The 14,460-nt window shown below is 38.7% G+C and overlaps 1 protein-coding gene across 1 annotated transcript in view; it reads right to left on the minus strand.

Annotated features, from left to right (window-relative positions):
* Window positions 1–14,460, minus strand: part of LOC131197664 (sodium channel protein type 5 subunit alpha-like) — a 391,694-nt gene that overhangs the window by 199,731 nt on the left and 177,503 nt on the right. Inside the window, exons 9-10 of the mRNA XM_058182005.1 lie at window positions 6,855–6,996; window positions 5,229–5,426 (exon numbers count right to left, since the gene is read on the minus strand). Of these exons, the coding sequence (XP_058037988.1) occupies window positions 5,229–5,426; window positions 6,855–6,996 (340 nt within the window). The remainder of the gene's footprint in view (window positions 1–5,228; window positions 5,427–6,854; window positions 6,997–14,460) is intronic.

The following is a 14,460-nucleotide window of genomic DNA, read 5'->3' on the forward strand; positions in this document are numbered from 1 at the left end:
TTTTGTGTCTTGCTTCATGCCTTCACCGACTGATGTCCAACAGATCAAGGTTCCCAAAGCTTTGGGAACACTGTCTGTATCAAATTAGGAATGGAACACATTGTAGTCTCTGTCACAAAATGGCTGCCAGGTGAAGTCACCGACTGGGGACTGAACTGGATGACTCCTTCCTATGGTCCCTTCCAACCCAGGATTCTGATTTATTTATTTTATTTTGTTTGTTTGTTTGTTTGTATCCTGCCTTTATTATTTTTACAAATAATTCAAGGTGGCAACCATAACCAACACACTTTCCTCCTCCTATAGTCCACACAACAACAATCTGTGAGGTGGGTTGGGCCGAAAGTGTCAGCCAGCTGGCTTTCATGCCTAAAGTGGGACTAGAACTTACAGCTTCCAAGGGATTGGCCCAAAGTCATCCAGACAGTTGTGTCTTAGGCAAAGGAAGCATTGACAGTCATATTGACAGCCAATAACACAATGCTGGACATTTCAGAGTACAGCAGTCTTAGTCTTTTGCTAATTGGAGCTTCCCAACTTCCCAACTTTGCATGGAGCTTCAAGCTGCAGGATTACAGGTAGCCATCAGTTTACGACCACAACTGAGCCCAAAAATTTCTACTACAAAACAAGATAGTTATTTCCCCCCATTTTACAGCCTTTCATACCACAGTTGTTAAGTGAATCACTGCAGCAGTTGTTAATTTAGTAGCACAGTTGCTGAGTGAATCCCTGGTTTTCCATTGCTTGTCGGAAGGTTGCAAAAGGGGATCACATGACCCTGGGACACTGCAAAGCTGTCATAAGTATGTCTTAGTTGTCAAGCATCTGAATTTTGATCACGTGACCATGGGGATATTGCAGTGGTTGTAAGTGTGAAAAATGGCCATAAGTCACTTTTTTTCAATGCTGTTGTACGTTTGAACCGGTTACAAAGGGTTGTAACTCAAGAACTGCTTGTATTCCCCTATTCCTCCCCATCCCCACTCCTCACCCCAAAGAGAGAGATGAGGAGAAGAAGAGCAAGATGGCACAAAACTAAACCTCATATAGAGATTTTAAATTGTGTACTTGCTGCACACCCTCTTTTCTCACAATGCATAGCAAAAGGAACCTGCTCCTCTAGCTAATTGGATCATCAGCCCCCTAACATCACAGCTTGTGAAAAATTTCTATCCTTGCCTTCATTCTCCTGTTTTAAAACCCAGGATAACTATCCATCATCCCCATGTTCACCAGTCATGCGCCAGCTCTCCCAGCATCTAAACATTTGGGCAGTGTTATCTACTGCTGTGAATATACTACAGTATATTCTTGTTGCTGGCTCAGAATGCATTTATTATTATTATCATTGCAAGCAGAATCTTATCCCACTGAATGACGGAACAAGCTGTGACCAAGGATCCAGAATAATAAACACAAACTGTTAAAAAAATGAATAAATAATACGCAGATAAGATGGTTTGCTCTGTCACATCTCTTTCAATCACTGCTGGAATGAATGCTAAAACCAAGGGGTGTCAAAAACAGATCTAAAGCCAAATTTATCACTTGGGATGGGAAAATGAGGGTGATGATGATAATAGCCTGGAAATAGCAATAAAAACACTCACTAATATTTATGAAAATATGAAGACAACTAGAGAAAATGGACATCAGCTAGAAAACAGCACATCATCATAAGAGCCACAATCTTTCCTTTTAATCTGATTTTTTTCCCCTATCTTCACACTGTTAAAAAATAAGGGAATACACTTTTATCTCCTGTGTGTCATATTTTCCAGGGACTCAAAGTGACATACAAAGAGCTTCTCTCTTTCTCCCTCCAATCTGTGAATCACTCCTCTAGGATAGACCAGAAATTAAGATTTCATTACAGGTAGTCCTCTACTTACAACTGTTCATTTAGTGACCATTCAAAGTTACAACAGCATTGAAAAAAGTGATTTATGACCATTTCTCACACGTACGATCATGGCAGCACCCTCATGGTCATGTGATCAAAATTTGGACATTTGACAATTGACTCATGTTTATGACAGTTGTAGTGTCCCGGGGTCATGTGATCCCCTTTTGTGGCCTTCCGACCAGCAAATTCAATGGGGAAGCCAGATTCACTTAACAACTGTTTTACTAACTTAACAACTCCATTAATTCACTTAACAACTGTGCCAAGAAAGGTCATAAAATGGGGCAAAACTCATTATGACTGTAACTTTGTTGCTGGCAATCCTTATGATTTATATTGATATATTGACCATCAATTGTGTTGTAAATGTTGTACCTTAATGAACGTATCTTTTCTTTTATGTACACTTAGAGTATATGCACCAAGACAAATTCCTTGTGTGTCCAATCACACTTGGCCAATAAAGAATTCTATTCTATTCTATTCTATTAACAACAGAAATTGTGGGGCTAAATTGTGGTCATAAGTTGAGGACTACCTGTACTCAGTGACCTATACTCTGTAAGGCTAGTACACTCTACTCATTACAAAGTACTCTCTTCAATTCATATGTTATTTACAATGAGTAATGACACTGGACCCCACAATGAAATGTTGTGACATGAAATGTGGCTCTTCGGGATTCAGCTATTCAGCTCAGTTCTATTCTTTCTTTCTTTTTCTCCTAATAATTACTTTGCATGCTAAACCGTTATAACTCTCCTAATGATCAGCACATGTTTTAATTTCAATATGTCTATAGAATATCAGGCCTATTAGAGTTTGTGATGCTTCAGATTTTGAAGTTCTTTGCAGCACATGACAGTGTGTTCTTTGCAGCACATGACATCCATCTCCAGCTCCTAAAAGCAGCTGCCTCCTCCTCAGCCTTAACCAAAACACAGAAGAGAGACAGTTGGTTTTAGCTGCCACAGACAAATGCTTCTGCATATTTATGCACGACCCAAAGCATCTTTTGCTTTCTTGTCCAGAATGCACCACATAGAATAATAGAGTTGGAAGGGACCTTGGAGGTCTTCTAGTCCAACCCCCTGCTCCAGTAGGAGACACTATGCCATTTCAGATAAATGACTGTCCAGTATCTTTTTGAAAGTCTCCAGTGATGGAGCACCCACAACTTCTGAAGGCAAGATTTTTCCATTGGTCGAGTGCTTGGTTAGGAAATTTCTCTTTAGTCCTAGGTTGCTTCTCTCCTTGGTTAGTTTCCATCTATTGTTCCCCATTTTGCCCTTGGAAAATAATTTGAACCCCTTGTCTTTGTAGGAGCCCCTCAAATATTGGAACACTAGTATCCTGTCTCCTCTAGTCCATAATCTTATTTACTTTAGAGGGGATTTGAGATTTTTGCCAGGATATATGTTTGAGTGGTTTAAACTGGCCAAACAGTTGGTGTCCCCTACTCTATCCTGTATAATTATATCCATTATCCTGTATAATGATTATAAATTGGACAAAACAAATTATGATGTGCAAATAAATTATTGTTTATTTTATATATTCAGGCATGCAATCTCAGTTGACAGATTTACTAGATTCTAATATTGCCTTCTGTCCACTGCAATTTTATATCTATCTATCTATCTATCTATCTATCTATCTATCTATCTATCTATCTATCTATCTATCTATCTATCTATCTATCTTTCTTTCTTTCTTTCTTTCTTTCTTTCTTTTTTTCTTTCTTTCTTTCTATCTATCTTTCTTTCTTTCTACCTACCTACCTACCTACCTACCTATCTACCTACCTACCTACCTACCTACAGGATCTGGATGGTCCATAAATGTGAAAAAGAAACAGTGTACCTTTCTCACAAAATAGCCATTGATATTAAAGGGAAGGGCTGGTCCAAAACTACCCAACTTGCTTCCTGGGCTTAAGACAGAAATAGAACTCACAGTCCCTCACTTTCTAGCACATTCTCTTTTACCACTACATCAGACTGTCTCTCAAATATATAAATATACAAATAGAATGAGACTATTGCCTTACACAATGTAAGCCGCCCTGAGTTTTCGGAGAAGGGCAGGATATAAATGTAAATTTAAAAAAAAAACATTTTGGCTCATGCTAGTCATCATTATATATTCCCTCTCGTCATGCATATCCTTGGCTTTTGTTCTACGAATTGTTTTATTTTCACAAGGGAAAGCTCGGTACTGTTTGAGCAACTGACCCTTTCTATTAATTCACTTGTTGACTAATGAGGTCCTAATGGCTGTTTGAAGTTGGGAGATCAATACAGTAAATCTGAAAAAAAACACCAATTAATTAACTGGAACGGATGGCAAGGACTGCCACTATTGAATGAAAAGCTATTAATTCCCTCTAGTGCTAATATGCAACAGAATAACATGGAAGATGATAAGGTAAAGAATACCAACAGACTGTTTCTAACAAGTGCTTTGTAAATGGTGCTAAAAGAGGAATCCTGAGAGTAAGAGAACACCTATGATTTTTGGTCCCAGCTGGGATGAAATAAGCACACAGAATGGATGGACCTTGCAATCATATGATGAAATGCATGATTTGGAGTACCCTGATTGACACAGCAAAATCAATGCTGGCAGGGACAATGAACTAAAGATCCTGCATGCAACATGGCCAGTTTTTCTATGTACAACCAAACCAAGTAGTTTTACGGATGTGATCCCCTTTTGTGACCTCCTGTCAAGCAAAGTCAATGGGGAAGCCAGATTCACTTAACAACTTACTACCGGTAATTTAAGTGTAGGGACTCATTTAATAACTGTAGCAAGAAAGATGGTAAAATGGGGCAAAACTCACTTAACAACTGTCTTGCTTAGGAACAGCAATTTTGGGCTCAATTGTGGTCATAAATTGAGGACTACCTATGTTGGCCTTCAAGTGTCTGGGCATACCAGACTGGCTTTTGACTGTGTAGTTTGCCTACTACTGTTTTGAGAAGTTGGAGCTCCCTATTACATCTTTAATTGAGTAGCTCTCTACTACAGCTTTATTACAAAGTTACCCTGGAATAGATAACTATGGAGTAATGGCCCCCATGTTTAACCAGTGAGATGCTTATTCTGATCATGCAACCCAACATTTTAGCACAGAGGTGGGGAACGATGGCACCTTTATGACTTATGGGCTTCAATTCCCAGAATTCTTGACCCAGCATGGCTCACTCAGGAGTTCTGGGAGTTGAAGTCCACCAGTCATAAAAGGGCCATCGGTCCCCACCTCTGCTTTATCTAAAGCAAAGAAAAGCTGCTCCAAGTTGGGAAGTTTACAAACCTCTTGCTCTTTCTTCAGTGCCTCCATGGCTTCTCGAAATTTCTTTTCCTTGGCCTCCATTTCTGCAATGGTAGCTTGGTTCTGCTCCTCGTAAGCCATGGCCACCACAGCCAAAATCAAATTGACTAGGTAAAAGGAACCCAAAAATATGACCAGCATGAAAAAAAGCATGTAGATCTTTCCAGCAGATCTCAGAGTCTATATAAACGAGAGAGAGAGAAAAGAAGGAAAAATGGGAAGGAGAAGAGATATTCAACAGTTATTAGAACCATGCATGCTTCATCACAAACATTTGGGAATTCTCATAACATTAGTGGATCTCATTGCATTTTCCAGAGATGACCAGCAACAGAAAAGATATCTTCATGGATGGATATACAGTAGTGGCCAAAATTGTGATAACCTTTTGGAAAAAGTGTATTTTCTAAAACTAGCTAACACAACTGTTTTTGGGAATAGTACCATAAAATTATATATCAATGGAAAGCTAATTTAATTTAGCAATTACTTTTATGAAGGATTTGCTATTAGAATAGCAGTTATAGTATGAAGAAAAAAAGTGAAACATGTAGAAAAAACAAGATACACAAAAATGATCACCATAGAAAAAATGAAATATACAAAACATCAGTTAATACTTAGTTGGGTAACCTTTAGCATAAATTACGGCCTTACAACATCTTCCCATGGAGTGAACCAAGTCTTTTAGTTCTGCAGCTGTTATAATGTGAAACCAAGATTGAATGATTGTTCCTATTAACTGGGTTTTATTGCTGGATCACTTCTGACTAACAAGTTTCTTTAGTCAGCTCCATAGATTTTCAATTGGGTGAAGGTCTGGGCTATTCCCAGGCCATTCCAGCAGTGGAATATGATTATCATGAAACTCCAAAAAAAGTGATGTTATTAGCCATCAAATCTCAAAAATCAACTTTTCCCAATATATGTATGTATGTATGTATGTATGTATGTATGTATGTATGTATGGTCGCCTTGAGTTATTTTTCCCACAGAAACAACCTGATAAGATCTTGAACTGAGAGAGAGGGACTGGCTCAAAGTCCCTCAAGACAGTTTTCATCCCTAATGCAGGACTAGAAATCACAATCTTCTGGTAATTGGGCCAAAATCATGCAGTTGGCATTCACGCCAGGGGCAGGATAAGAACTCACTGTCTCCTGGTGATTGGCCCAAAGTCACCCAATCGGCTTTCATGCCTGGGATAGGATTAGAAGTCATTATCTCATCATGATTGGTCTAAAGCCAACCAGTTTTCAGGCATAATATGGAACTAGAGCTCACAGTTTCCTAGTTTTAGAAATATTACCTTGATCCCTAGGCCAAGCTGGTTCTTTATAGCCAACAACTCCCATAGACTCTGGACAACTTACAGCACAGAAACATGTCTGTCCATTTTGCAACCACACAGAAACTGTCTGCCATTGCCTTTGGCTAGAATATGTTTTTAACTTTTGTGTTTAGTTTTGAGATTCCTGGTCATCTCTCATTCACTGAGCTTATTATCTTCCAAGCTGAGACAAGATCAACCAAGTGTTGCCATCTGCTGAGACCCTGCAGGAAAGCCAAGCTATAACGAGTAAACATGACAATAAATAAGGAGGCTACCTGTTGGTAGAGGCGTTCCCAGCAGTCTTGAGTCATGAGGCGGAACAAGGAGAGAAAAGCCCAGCCAAAAGTATCAAAGCTTGTAAAGCCATGGTCAGGATTGTCTCCAGCCTTTAAACACCTGTAGCCTTTTGGACACGTGCTGCAGAAGACAAAGTAGATCTGATCAGCCACACTAACCGTCTGCTTACCAATGGAAAGTCCCTGAAGGCAGGACAAGAAGCAACGGATGGAAACTAATCAAAGAGAGAACCAATCTAGAACGAAGGAGAAATTTCCTGACAGTGAGAACAACTAACCAGTGGGACAAGTTGCCTCCAAAAGTTGTGGGTGCTCCATCAGTGGAGGTTTATAAGAAAAAATTGGACAGCCATTTGTCTGAAACGGTGTAAGGTCTCCTGCTTGAGTAGGGGTTGGACTAGAAGACCTCCAAGGTCTCTTCCAACTTTGTTATTGAATATTCATCTCCCCTCCCCCCAACAAAAACAAACAAAAAACAGAGAAGCTATTTTTTTTAAAAATCAGCTGATATATTCAATATCTAGTCCATAATACATTACGTTTGATCTTATCCAAAATCTATAAATAGGTCAGGAAGCAACAATGCATAGCTTCCTGTATTCCAGAACATGGCAATGCAGAGAAAGACAATCTGTTCTGTACAGCTCCTTGACTTACAACCATTCGTTTAATCACCACTCTAAACAGCACTGAAAAAGTGATTTATCACTGTTTTTCACACACAAGACTGTTGCCCCATGATGATGTGAACAAAATTCAGACATTTGGCCACAGGCTGCGAAGTCCCAGAAGTCATGTGACCTTCTGACAAACAAAGTCAATGAGGAAGCTGGAGTCACTTAGCAGCCGTGTTACTAACTTAAAACCTGCCGTGATTCGCTTAACAACTGTGACAAGAAAACTTATAAAATGGAGCAAAAAATAACTTAAGAACTGTCTCAGTCAGCAACAGAAATTTTGGGGACCCAGGGAAACTGCAATGTAAATGCAACTGAAAACCTGATGATGTGCCAACTTCAATTCCTTTGGGAACTTTGAGAATTGAAGTCGACACATTGTCAAGTTGCCAAGTTCGAGAAACACCACTCTAGTCTAGACAAAGCAAACCGCCTGTTAATTAAATATAATTAAATAGCCTGAATTTTGAAATACAAAGAAAAGGAAGAAAAATATTCTAAGGCTGAATCATAGTCACATACAAGGCCCTCAACTATATTGGCTCATAAATGAAATAATGGATAATGTATCATGATTGTTAAATAAACGGTTACTCATGAGCAGATATTAAAGCTATTCAGTACATCTATTCTTTATTCATTCATTCTATTTATATAAGTGCCCAGCTCACAATAAAATTACTGTGGGTGGCCTATAATAAAGTTAAAAACAATACGTACAAATTCATATTTATATTATTAAAAACTTTAAAATTATAAAAAGCAGATAACAAAAATCAAAAAGACACTGGGCAAAGAGCAGAGTTAATTACAGATAGTCTTCAACTTCACAACAGCTCATTTAGTCACCATCCAAAGTTACAATGGCACTGAAAAAAAAGGGATTTATTTTCATGCTTACAACTGTTGTAGCATCCCCATGGTCACATGAACTAAATTCAGACACTTGGCAATAGGCTCATGACATTTGCAGCAGGGGTGAAATCTACTTACTTCCCTACCGGTTCGAAAGTGCACGCACATGTCACATGCACGCACGGACCCTCTGTGCATGCTCAAACATGCTCAGAGGGTAAAAAGCAGGTTACTTCCTGGTTGAAACCAGGAAGTAACTACAAGCAGGCGGGTGGGTGGAGCCTTGCGTTGCAGTCAGTACCGGTTCTCCGAACTACCCGCTGCCATCGCTACTGGTTCAGTCGAACCGGTTTGAACCGATAGCATTTCACCCCTGATTTGCAGTGTCCTGGGGTCATGTGATCCCCTTTTGCAACCTTCTGACAAGCAAAGTCAATGGGGAAGCCAGATTCATCTAACAACCATGTTACTATCTTAACAACTGCAGTGATTTACTTAACTTAAAAGGGCCTCTGGTGGCTCAGACTGCTAAGACAGTCTGTTATTAACACAGCTGCCTGCAATTACTGCAGGTTCAAGTCCCACCAGGCCCAAGGTTGACTCAGCCTTCCATCCTTTATAAGGTAGGTAAAATGAGGACCCAGATTGTTGGGGGCAATAAGTTGACTTTGCATATAATATACAAATGGATGAAGACTATTGCTAACATAGTGTAAGCCGCCCTGAGTCTTCGGAGAAGGGCGGGATATAAATGCAAATTAAAAAAACAGCTGTGACAAGAGAAATTGTAAAATGGAGCAAAACCCATTTAACAAATGTCTCAGTTAGTAATAGAAATTTTGAACTTAATCCTGGTCCTAAATCAAGGACTACCTACATGCTGGAGCCATTTCAGTATTTTGCAGGTCTGCAAACAGGGTCTTAGGCCTAATAACACCACCAGGTCTTGAGAGACTTCCAGAAAGTCAGAAGAGATAAAGCAAACTTTACCTTATTTTAAGTGGAAAGGATTATCGTAAAGCAGGGCCCGCAGCAAAAAGGGGCCACCACTTCAGACCCTCCAAAATCTGGAGCCCAGATGAAGCTCCTTAGCTGACAGGACCTGCAACCTGCCCTCTTTGTTGAATCTATTCAGGACTGACCTCATTAAATGGAAACGGAAGAAATTCTACTGAAGCAAAATGGTTAACTGGAGACCTAGTTGTTAAATGAAATTGCAAAATACATATATTGTGACAGCCGTCTTCCTACATACATTCTGCTCTACAGGCAAGTGAGATAAACGTAGATGATAGACTAAGAAAGGAAAGGACGGTGAACGACCAGCAAAAAAATGTGGCAGATATTGTAAGCATCTGGGTTGCTTTTAATCTCAAAGAAGGGGAACTAGCAAACTGATTTCATGGCCATTAAGCTAGAGTCATAACACATTGAAATAAGATGAATATTTTCCTGCTCAGTTTTGGTTTAGGTTGTGTTTGTAAGTTGGGTTGTGGGCTCAAAGCATTTTGGAGGTTCCTTCCTATACCCATTTCCTCCTCTCTTTGCCCCTTCCGGGATCTGCATCTTTGAACTGCTATTTTATTTTCCCACAATGCTCCTGATGTAGCATCACTCAGAGCTATGATGGGAAATTCAAATGGTGCTTTGGGTTCCATCCACCTAGTCCAAGACAGTACTGAAGAAGTCACTCAGAATGTTAGGAGCCTGATTACAGTTAATCCTGGACTTACAACCACAATTGAGCCCAAAATTTCTATTGCTAAGTGAGACATTGGTTAATTTGAGTTTTGCCTCAGTTTATGACCTTTCTTGCCACAGCTGTTAAGTGAATCAATGCAGATGTTAAGTTAGTAACATGGTCGTTAAGTATACCTGGCTTCCCCATTGTCTTTGCTTGTCAGGAGGTCACACAAGTTGATAATGTCACACAGTGACATTGCAACCATCATAAATATGAGTCAATTGCCAAGCACCTGAATTTTGATCACATGATCAGGGGGAGGCTGCAAGGGTCATAAGTGTATAAAACAGTAATAAGTCACTTTTTTCAGTGCTGTTGTAACTTGCATGGTGACTAAATGAACTGTTGTTGAGCACTAGATGTACTCTTCCAGAAGACTGTGTGTAAAAACTGAATTTGCCCCAAGAATCAAATGTGGTTTCATTCAGCAGCTGTAAAGCCACGCAGTTCACTGATCTTGGGATCATGTCTTTAGACCTAACTGGACCTTTCAGTCAGAGTCCTGTCTGTAAAGATGCGACTTCCCTGTGAAAAGCTTGACATTAGGAAATCAGAAGAGTATCAAGAAGCACTAGAATAGGCACTGCTATTCAACATAGCCTTAATCCTTCCTCTAGTGTTAATTGTACAGGTTGTGTTCTGACAAAAACTAGGAGTTTCCTAGATAAGGTAGTCCTCATGACCACACTTGAGACCCAAATTTCTGTGGCTAAGAAAGACAGTTGTGAAGTGAGATTACTCAACTTTCTGACATTTCTTGCCATGGTTGTTAAATGAATCACTAGTTGTTAAGCTAATAACAGAGTCATTAAGTGAATCTGGCTTGCCTTTCCTTGCCATAAGGTCACATGATCCATGGGATACTGCAACCATTATAAATATGAATCAGTTGCCAATTTTGATCATGTGACCATAGGGATGCTGCAATAGTCGTAAGTGTGAAAAATGATGATGAGTGACTTTTGCCACTGCTATTGTCACTTCAAATGGTCACTAAACAAATAGTTGTAAGTCGAGGACTACTTGTATTCAATATGTTCAGTGGATGCAGCTTGTAGTTTAGAGACCAGGAAGCAACCATCAAAACTGGTAGTTGTTCATATTGTAGATCAATTCTGCACAATCTTTCTTTTAAAACTATCACCACTTTTGAGATCAACAAGTTCTTCAGAGTTTTCAAATTGTTAAAGCAAGTGAAAAATAAAATTAATCTCAGCCTACATTTTCTCTACCATTCATGCCTGGGTCCCAACAGATAATGGTCCAGAAGGAAAAACTGTGTGACGACATCAATCTTATTCTTCCATTCTAAACACATTTTGCTTTTGTTACCAATTAAAAGAACAATTACCAAATGTTTGTTACTAGCTTTGTTCAAACTGCTAACTAACGTTAGATTGCCAAAATCTGTCTCCCAGCCAACTTCTGAATTTAATCACTAAAATTTTAGAAAAAAGAATGATTGGAATTGGAAAATTAAAACGTTGTCTTTTATATCTCCCCATTTGTGGTAAACATTTCAGCAATTAAATAAGAAATAATTTATATGCAAAACTTTTTTTTTCTTAGAAAAAAGTATGGCCACTTTTGCATCTTGTCTAACAGGTGTCCCGAAGTTTGTCTGTTTGTTTTTTAACAAAAATACATTTAGGGATTTTCTAAAGAAAAGCCCTGGCAACAACAGCAGAAATAGTTCTCCTTTAAAATTGCACTGAAATTCAGAGAAAAATTTCTAAGGCTTCAATCTCTTTCTAAATTATGTGTATTTATAGATGAGGTAAAACAATGAACTTGAAAACCAAAGGAAGAAAAATGCATCTCCTTATAGAGCATAAAAATTACTTTTGGCTAAATCTATAAATGAAATTAAAGTTCAAGAGAGAATAAAGGTAATTTAGGTTTCTATAGGAACAAACTATCATTAGGATGCAATTGTCAAAGGTGTTTTGGTACATCTGCCATTTGTTGGGGTGCCTCAATTTCTCTTCTTTGTATTTGTCAAAACAGCATTGGATCAAACTACTAGGAGAAAATTTAAAGTCAACATGAAGGTTCCAGATTCTATGTCCCTCAATTTTTCTTCCTAGAATGTTTTTGTAAAAAAGAATTTCAGCCTCTATGGCAGTACTGGTAGTGCTTGACTTATAACCACAATTGTGCTCAAAATTTCTGTGCTTAAACAAGGCGCTAAATGAGTTGCACCCCATTTTATCACCACTGTTGTTAAGCAAATCATTGCAGTTGTTAAGTGAATCAGGAGATAATTAAGAAAATCAGATTTTCCCCATTGACTTTGCTTGTTGAAAGCTGGATGGTGATCACCAAGAGTGATCACACAATTCTATGTATTTATTATAAATACAGGTACCCCTCGACTTACAACAGTCCATTTAGTGACCGTTCAAAGTTTCAATGGCATTGAAAAAAGTGACTTATGACTGTTTTCAGACTTATGACCTTTGCTGGACCATCCTCATGGTCATGTAATTAAAATTCAGACATTTAGCAACTGATTCATATTTATGAAGGTTGCAGTAACCCGGGTCATGTGATCATCTTTTGCAATTTTCTAACAAGCAAAGTCAGATTCACAAAAATTGTGTTACTAACTTAACAACTGCAGTGATTCACTTAACAACTGTGGCAAGAAAGATTATAAAATGGGGCAAAATTCACACAATAACTATCTTGCTTCGTAACAGAAATGTTGAGCTCATTTGCAGACGCAAGTCGAGGACTATCTATACAAGCCAGTTGTCAAGCATCCAAATTTTGATCACGTGCCCTTGGGGATGCTGTGAATATCATAAGTATGAAAAATGGTTGTAAGTCCCCTTTTTCATGCTATAGTTAAGTTTGAACAGTCACTAAATGAATAGCTCTAAATCAATGACTATCTGTACATCCCATTCTTTTAAAAACAGTGTCAAGAGAGAAGAACAACCCAAAATTCTGCTCTCTGGTAAGGTGGAAAGGAATGACAGAAGGTACTGGGGAGGGAAAGAGCCACAGATGGCTAAATTTAAAATGGGAAAAAAATTTCAGAAGAAAGGTTAAGGAGAACAGGGCCTCCGTGAGAACAGAGGGCACATTTTTTCATTGTCCCCTTGACCCTGGCAATGTCACAGCCAATTAGCAATCTACTGAAAATGTCTTTTGGAATATGCCCAATAGGGATGTGAAACCATTCAGAACTTATGCCAAAAAAAATATATGCTCCAAAATGGTATCATACAAGTTAGCTCTTCCTTAAAAAAAAATAAAAAAAAAAAAGCATTTCTTTCTTAGGTTTGCACAGTAACTACAGGTAGTTCTCACCTTACAATCACAACTGAGACTACAGTTTCTATTTTTAAGTGAGGCGGTTGTAAAGTAGGTTGTTAAGTAAGTAGTGCCCAATTTTATACTTCTTCTTGCCGTGGTTATTAAGCGAATCACTGCAAATAATTGGATCAAATAATTGTTAAGTGGATCCAGCGTTCCTCATTGACTTTGTTTGGGAAAAGCCAAATGGCAATCACATGACACCCTCCCCCCCATGCTTCAACCGTCATTAATACATGCAGGTTGCCAAGCGCCTGAATTTAGATAATGAGCCACGGTGGCACAGTGGTTAGAGAGCAGTACTGCAGGCTACTTCTGCTGCCTGCTGGCTGCCTGAAATTTGGCAGCTCAAATCTCACCAGGCTGAAGGTTGACTCGGCCTTCCATCCTTCTGAGGTGGGTAAAATGAGGACCCAAATTATTTGGGTCAATAGGCTGACTCTGTAAACCACTTAGAGAGGGCTGGAAAGCACTGTGAAGTGGTATATAAGTCTAAGTGCTATTGCTACGTGACAATGGGGATGCTGTTGTAAATATGAGAACCGGTTGAAAGTCATTTTTTTCAGTGCTTTTGTAACTTTGAAAGGTCACTAAGCAAACGGTTGTAAATCGAGGATTATCTGTACACAAAAATACATACTTGAGGTAATATGCCTACACTTGCTCCGAAGCACCTTGTAATCTTCCATCGGAACCTCCTTAATTCAAACTCCACACAATGGAGAAGCTTTTTATACACCTCAGGATAGTTTTATATCAGTTTTATTTTTTTATTTCAAGGCAACTGTGGCATTTAGATTTCCTTAGAAATTCCTTTAAAATTCTGCCATGGAAATTCTTTTAAAATTTCATCATAGACATATTTTTCAAAGACCTTTAAAAATATGCTCTGTTTCTTGAAAGCAGCAACACTGGAATTAATCATGCGTCATTTTCATTCTTGCTTTTCTCTCATGTCTCTAGTTCAATTTTTTTTTCTTATGTT

Source organism: Ahaetulla prasina, chromosome 4 (genome assembly GCF_028640845.1).
Source record: "Ahaetulla prasina isolate Xishuangbanna chromosome 4, ASM2864084v1, whole genome shotgun sequence".
Classification (NCBI taxonomy): domain Eukaryota; kingdom Metazoa; phylum Chordata; class Lepidosauria; order Squamata; family Colubridae; genus Ahaetulla; species Ahaetulla prasina.